The 6,535-nt window shown below is 69.7% G+C and overlaps 1 protein-coding gene across 1 annotated transcript; it reads right to left on the reverse strand.

Moving 5' to 3' along the window:
- RHOBADRAFT_36373 (uncharacterized protein) lies at positions 1–4,993 on the reverse strand (the record flags this gene model as incomplete). The annotated part of the gene is made up of 13 exons (XM_018413350.1): positions 1–529; positions 594–771; positions 844–1,130; positions 1,207–1,413; positions 1,481–1,609; positions 1,684–2,089; positions 2,381–3,004; positions 3,251–3,549; positions 3,632–3,905; positions 4,020–4,055; positions 4,132–4,361; positions 4,454–4,613; positions 4,712–4,993. The coding sequence occupies 13 exons, from the start codon at positions 4,991–4,993 to the stop codon at positions 153–155; spliced, it is 3,489 nt and encodes a 1,162-aa protein (XP_018271566.1). The 3' UTR covers positions 1–152.
- Between the last annotated feature and the right edge of the window lie 1,542 nt (positions 4,994–6,535).

Genomic DNA, 6,535 nt, shown 5'->3' on the forward strand with positions numbered 1-6,535 from the left:
CGACAACGGGAATAGATAGTGGGCATCAGGGGCGAGAGGAGGAAGAGGAACGAGTCGTTGCGGGGGAGGATCGTGATGGAGCGGGCGAGGTCGAGAGGGAGGGGAACCAAGGCAGGGCGCGTCGACGGCGACGATCGAGTGACGGCGTCGCCTTACTGGTACGGGTGCGTCGACGGCGTGTGTGCGTGACCGCGGTGTTGCGGCGAGGAGGCGTGCGACGGCGGCTGCGAGTGCGGCCCATGGTCGTTCGAGGGCCGGTAGGCGGTTCCCTCCGAGCTGCCGCGACGCGACGACTCGTCGAACCGACCCGGGTGCGGCGGACCGGGGAGCCAGGACGAGTTGCCGGCGCCGGGGCGAGGCTGAGGAAGGCCGGCGGGATGCGGCGGGACCGGACCGCTCGCCTGCTGCGGGTTGGCGAAGGCGACGGGTCGTTCGGGCGAGCGCAGGAGCTGCGACGGCGACACCGACGTCGAGAGAGGTCGAGAGCCGCTCGGGAGACCGCCGGGGACGACTGGGGCCGACCAAGCCTCTGCGGAAAGAAGGGAAGGGTCAGGTTGGGAAGGCGGCGAGGACGACGGTCTTGGCGGACGCACCTTGCAGTCCTGGTCGCCTCGGCGGGCTCGCCTCGCCCCTCGACACCCTGAAGCCCGTACCGCGACCGAAGAGGCGGATGTGGTTCTCGGCGCGCGCGAGGATCTCCTTGGACGTGAGTTGCGACGGGTTGGCGAACAGCTCCTGGTCGTTGAGGATCGACAGGCACTCGGCGGGCACCTGGTGGAGTACGACGAGTCAGTCTCGGGTCCGGGAAGAGAGAGAAAGAGGGAGAGAGAGAGGGGAGCGCACCTCCCAGAACTCGTCCTGGAGCTCGAGAAGCTCGTGGACGACGCGCGCGGCCGAGAAGCTCTCGTCGCGAGCCGGGTCCTTGCCCTTGGCGTACAGGATGTTGGGGCTGATGACGGTGGCGAGGTTCTGCAGGTCCATCTTGGACCCGGTCTCCTCGTCGACGTGCGAGAAGGACGCGACCCACTTGAGGAAGACGAACAGGACCTCCATCGTGTCGCGGTGCGGCTTGGGCATGAGGCAGCACACGTAGTGCATCATGCGCTTGCGCTCGTCCTCGTTGTCGACACCTGCGGGACGAGGAACGAGTTAGTGACCGAGGTGCGACGAGGAGAGAAGAAGGCCGAGGAGGACGGGGCGACGCACGCTGCGCAGCGATGAAGAGGTGGAACAGCTTGAACGTCATGAGCGGGTCGGGCAGATCGCGCAGGAACTTCTTGAGCAGGGCGGCGAGCTGGACCGGATTGTCGTCCGACAGGTTGACCGAGCCCGAGTCGCGGTCGAGCGCCTCGGTCAGGTCCTTGAGCCGGCGGATGTTGCCGTTCTTGCGGAAGATGCCCTCGATCGACATGTCTGCGCAGGTGAGAGAGTTCAGTGACTCGTCGAGGGACGAAGAAAGAGGATGGGGACGAGGACGTACCCATCTGCTTCATGGCCGAGATCACGTCGTCGACAAAGCTCGGGATGCGCAGCGAGCCGGGCCCGGCACCGTGCATCGAGTCGGCGCCGTTGCGCTCGACGAGGATCTCGAGAGGGATGCCGAACACGCCTGGGAGCGACGAGGGAGGGAAGAGTCAGTCGCGCACGGTGAGAAGGAGGTGGGTAGGGGAGCCGAGGACGCACCCTTCTTCTTGACGCTCTTCTTCTCCTGCCCGCCCTTGAACAGCTTGCCCCAGAACGTGTTCTTCCTCGCGTCGATCATCTCGAGGAGCTCGTCGAGCGGCGCCGCGTCGCGCAGGGCGCTCGACTCGCTCGAGAGGAGGACGGCGGCGACGTGCTTGACGATAAAGTACTCGAGGGCCGACAGCTCGCTCAGGAGCTTGGGGCCGAGTGACAGTGCGGCAGGCGGCGCGCCGACAAAGCCGCCGCGGTCGCCGACGAACGCGATCGTGCCGAGCGACGCCGGAGGAGGCGACGGCCGCGACGGGTCGCTGCGGCGCTGCTCGGCCTCGAGCGCCTTGGGCAGGTCGGCGAGCGTGAGGCCCTCCTCGTCCTGCGTCGGCTCGGACGACCCACCGAGGCCGTCGGGCTCGCGCACGCCGCCGGCGACCGGGTCGTCGACGATGCGCACGGCGGTCGTCTTGCGGTGGAAGGCGGGGCGAGGGCCGACGGCGACAGTAGGCGACGCGGTGCGGTCGCGGTCGCGGTCGGCGTGCGAGGCGGCGGTTGGGGTCGTGACGACCGAGAGGTTGGTCGGCGTCGTCGACTTGGCCGACGGGGCGCCGCTCGACGACGGCGGGACGACCTCGCGGACCTGGTTGCGCGGGATGGTCGTGCCCCGGACCGGGTCGACGAGCGGCTGGTCCTTGCGCGACGGGACGGGCGGCTTGGTCTGGAACAGGGTGAACGTCGAGTCGGTCGTCGCGTCGCTCGTCGCGGTTCGGCCCGCCGGCGACTGGACGACCGTCGAGCGCATGGGCGTGCGCGCCTGCGTCGCCGACAGCTTGCGGTCGAGCTGCACGCTCTTCATGCGCTTGATGTCGGTCGAGTCGCGGTAGGCGTCCGAGAGCGACCTCGCCTCGTCCGACGCCTCGTCAACGGCCGCCGCGCCGACCTGCCCGCCGACGACGCCGCGCTGCTTGAGGCGGCCGAACAGCTTGTTGAGCGCAACGCACAGGAGGAACGCGTACTGCTCGAGGCGCGTGACGTAGGCGAACTGGCCCGGGCCGGCCGTCCCCTCGAGGCTGCCGCCGCGCTCGCGCGAGGCGCATTCGCGGCAGAAGGCGGCGCCGAGTGCCTCGTCGCCTGCGCCGTCGACCCAGACAAAGTCGGCGACCGACACCTCGTCGTGCGGGTCCGGGACGACCTCGTCCTTGGACGCGCAGCGGTGGCAGTGCGGGCAGCGCAAGCAGGGCAAGTGCCACCGCACCGACGTGCCGAGGCGCGCGCACTCCTCCTCAACCGTGAGGCGGCAGCCCTCGCACAGGTCGGTCGTCGCCTCGCCCTGCCCAATGAGGGTCCCGACGACGCGCGCGAGCGACTTGTATCCGTACGTCGGGCGAGCGAGGGTGCCGCTCGGCGACGACGGCGACGACGAGTCGACGACGCCCTCTCCTGCGGCGCCCTCGCTGCTGCCGGACGACGCCGACTGGGCCGAGTCCTTGCGGCTCGGGGCGTCGAGCGACGTCGATGATGCGGCTGCTGCGGCAAGTCCGCCGCCTCGCCGAGCCGACGACGCGCCGTTCTTGACCAACGCGGCGACCGTCGCCGAGATCTTGTTGGCCTCGGGGTCACGCGCGAGGCGGTCGAGGCGGCCGAGGAAGAGGCCGATGGCCTGGCCGTTGCCGTGCTCGCGCTCGAGCTTGAGGCTGCCCGTGAGGGCGATGCGGATGAGGATCTTGAGGTAGTGCGCGAGGCCCGTGACGAGCGACAGGAGCTCCTGCGTGATCGACATCTTGCGCGCGCCCGTCTCGTGCGTGTGCGACAGGAGCATGAAGAAGTTGACGACCTTCTTGCACAGCATGCGCGCCTCGCGCACGTGCGACATCTCTGCGAAGCGGGCAGGGAGTCAGTCGTCATGCTTCGCTCGTGTCGCCGAAAAGGAGAGGGAAGAAGAGAAGAGAGGACGGACCCTTGGCGCCTGCGGCCCGGAACGCAGCGTTGAGGTCGTCGATGGCGGCAAAGAGCGTCTCGACGTGCAGGACAAACTTCTCGGCCATGCCGACGCCCTCCATGTAGTGGCCGCTCGACACGTGCCGCAGCATCTCCGAGATGCACGCCGCCGAGCTCTCCTCGAAAGCGCTCAGGATCGTCCAGATGCGGTACACCTGCTCCTCCATGTGGCGCTGCCGCGCCTTGAGCGACGACGGCGTCTCGACCTCCTCGACGGCGAGGTACTCGGGCGGCTCGGTCGACGAGGCCGACGTGGCGGTGGCGGGCGCTGGCGCGATGGCGGGTGAGGACGAGGCGGACGACGAGGCCGGGTCGGCAAGGTCGGCGGCTGAAGGTGGTCGCTCGACGAGCTTTGGTGTTGGTGCGAGCTTGAGGTTCCAGAACTGCGAGGGCGAGACGAGGCGAGGGTGAGCCTGTGTGCGGCGGGACGAGGAGGGGAACGAGGGGGAGCGAGCGCACCTTGTGGATCATGTAGCACTCGGGGTGCCAGTGCTCGTCGATCGAGTTGCGGTTGATCTCGACGAACTGCTTGAGGATGGCGGTGCGGCACCCAGTGCACTTGACGGCGAACCGGGTCGAGTAGTGGAAGTGGCAGTAGACCGACCCGGCGTGCTCGTAGTACGAGTCCTGCGGGCCGAACACGGTGGGACATACCGAGCAGGTGAAGTGCTCGACGTGGAACTTCATGTCTGCGGCGGCGAGAAAGAGGGCGCAAGAGGAGGGTCAGGCGAGTCTGCCTCGGGGAGGAGAGACAAAGAGGAGGAGGACGAGGTTGACGCACCGAGCGCCGTGATGTAGCTCCCTCGCAACGCTTGGCCGCACTTGTGGCACAGCAGGCCGAGTCGGCGGAAGTAGTCGGTCTCGCAAAGCGGGACCTGCCGCCCGCCGCCGTCGGGCGAGTCGATCGGGAAGAACTTGGCGGCGACGACCTTGCTGCAGTCCTGCGAGAGGGGTAAAAGTCGGGCATCAGGACGGAGCGCTTTGAGTCATGTACGAGACGCGGATTGCCGAGCGCGCAGAGGAGAGACCGAGGACGCACCTGGCACCGGAAGCAGTCGAGGTGGTACACGGTCCCGAGCGCGCGCACGAACTGGCCCGTCATGGGCAAGGCGCACTTGGCGCACGTTGCCGGCGGCCCTCGCTCGCTGCGCTTGCTCCTCGTCACCTCGCGCCCGGTCCCGTCGTTGCTGCTCGCGGCCGAGTTGCCCCTCGAGCGCGAGCCGCTCGCGGCGCTCGGTGGCCCGCCGTACCCGTTGCGCTCGCGCTCGCGCGGGTCGTGCGAGTGCGACGACGACGAGGCCGGGCGCGACGGCGGGTGCATGATGAACGGGCTCGTGTTGGCGGACGAGCCTGACGGCCCGCCGTGCGCGTTCGACGACGACGACGACGAGATCGACTTGGGGAAGCCGGGGACGGTCGGAGAGCGAGAGGTGGGGAAGAACGAGTGCGAGTGCGAGTGCGAGTGCGACGAGAGGGTCGAGTTCGAGTGCGAGGGAGGGAAAGTCGGCGACGGGGTGGCGCGGGCGTTCTGGTGCGACGGCGAGCGCGGGAGCTGGGGCCGGCCCTCGGTCGTCGGCGAGGCGAGAGGGTGCTGGCGAAGGGGCTGCGGGTGGGCGAGGTGCGTCGAGCGGCGGTCGCTGTTGGACGACGCGCCACCGTGTACCGACGCCGTCGGCGACAAGAGGCCGCCGGCGCCGCTCGGCAACATGTGCGTGTTGAGCACGGGGAGGCGGTTGCCCCTGCCGAGCCCGGTGCCACCTGCGCCTCGTCCCGCGAGCCCAGGCTCGGTGCCCTCGAGCGCGTGACCTCGAGCGCCGCGGTCGCCGCTCGCCTGGCGGCTCGAGGGCGCGCTCCCTCGCCGGACGGGCTCGTCGGGCGACGACAGCGACGGCGGCCTGACGGCAGAGTCCGACTCGCCGGACGAGCCGCGGCGTGCGGGCGACAAGCCTCGAGTGCTCGACGGGGCGCGAGGCGGCGGCGGTGCTGCGGAGCTGGCGGCGCTGCTGCCGCTGCCACCGCGTGGCGGCTGACGCCAGCCGTGCTGGCCGGTGTGGGTCGGGAGGTAGTCGGTGCTGTCGGCGTAGCGGGTGGGCGAGGAGGACAAGGGCGAGGGGAGCGACGATGGCGGTGGAGGAAGGGGCGCGGGCGCAGAGGACCCTCCGCTAGGGCCATCTGGCGGCGAGGGGCCGAGGTGGCGAGTAGCCGGGTCGGGCTGTCGCGAGGAGGGCATGTCCCGCACCGGCGGAAGGGCCCTAGTCGCCTCGAGGGGGTTGAGCGAGGTCGAAGGGGCGTGGTCGCGGAAGGGGAGAGGCGCGCAATGGAGCGGCGCCGTGTCGCGGCTGGAGGGTGACGATGAGGGCGGTGCGGGTGTTGTGCGAGTGTGCGAGTGTTCTCGTGGCTGCTACACGCTGTCGCAGGTGTAGGCGAGGGCCGTGGTGGCTCGTGTTGTGGCCGCGGGGGAGGACGAGGGTGGTGCGCTTGGCGGCGCTCGCCGGGATCGGCAGGCGGGTCGTGGGCTGGCCTGGTGCGCGTAGCCAGCAGCACTCGAGGCTTACGGCAGGTCGGCGCAGGCTCTGGTGGTGTGAGCGAGGCGAGGCGGGCGGCAAAGCGTCTCGAGCACCCGGCCAACCTTCCGGCCTCTCGCACAACCTCATGCGGGTCGACTGGATGGACTAGTCGAGCTACGAGTATTAATCAGTGCCATCTGCACCCTCATCTTGTCCCCTCGAGAGCGGTCCTCTTGCCGACGCCGTCGCCCGGCGCGGAACGCTGCGTTTCGCTCTCGTCCTCACTCTGCTCGCCCGCACCTGCTGCCCGGTCCTGCTCCTCGTCGGCGCATCCGCCGTCGCACGCACCCTGAGCC

The sequence above is a fragment of the Rhodotorula graminis genome (assembly GCF_001329695.1).
Source record: "Rhodotorula graminis WP1 unplaced genomic scaffold RHOBAscaffold_6, whole genome shotgun sequence".
Classification (NCBI taxonomy): domain Eukaryota; kingdom Fungi; phylum Basidiomycota; class Microbotryomycetes; order Sporidiobolales; family Sporidiobolaceae; genus Rhodotorula; species Rhodotorula graminis.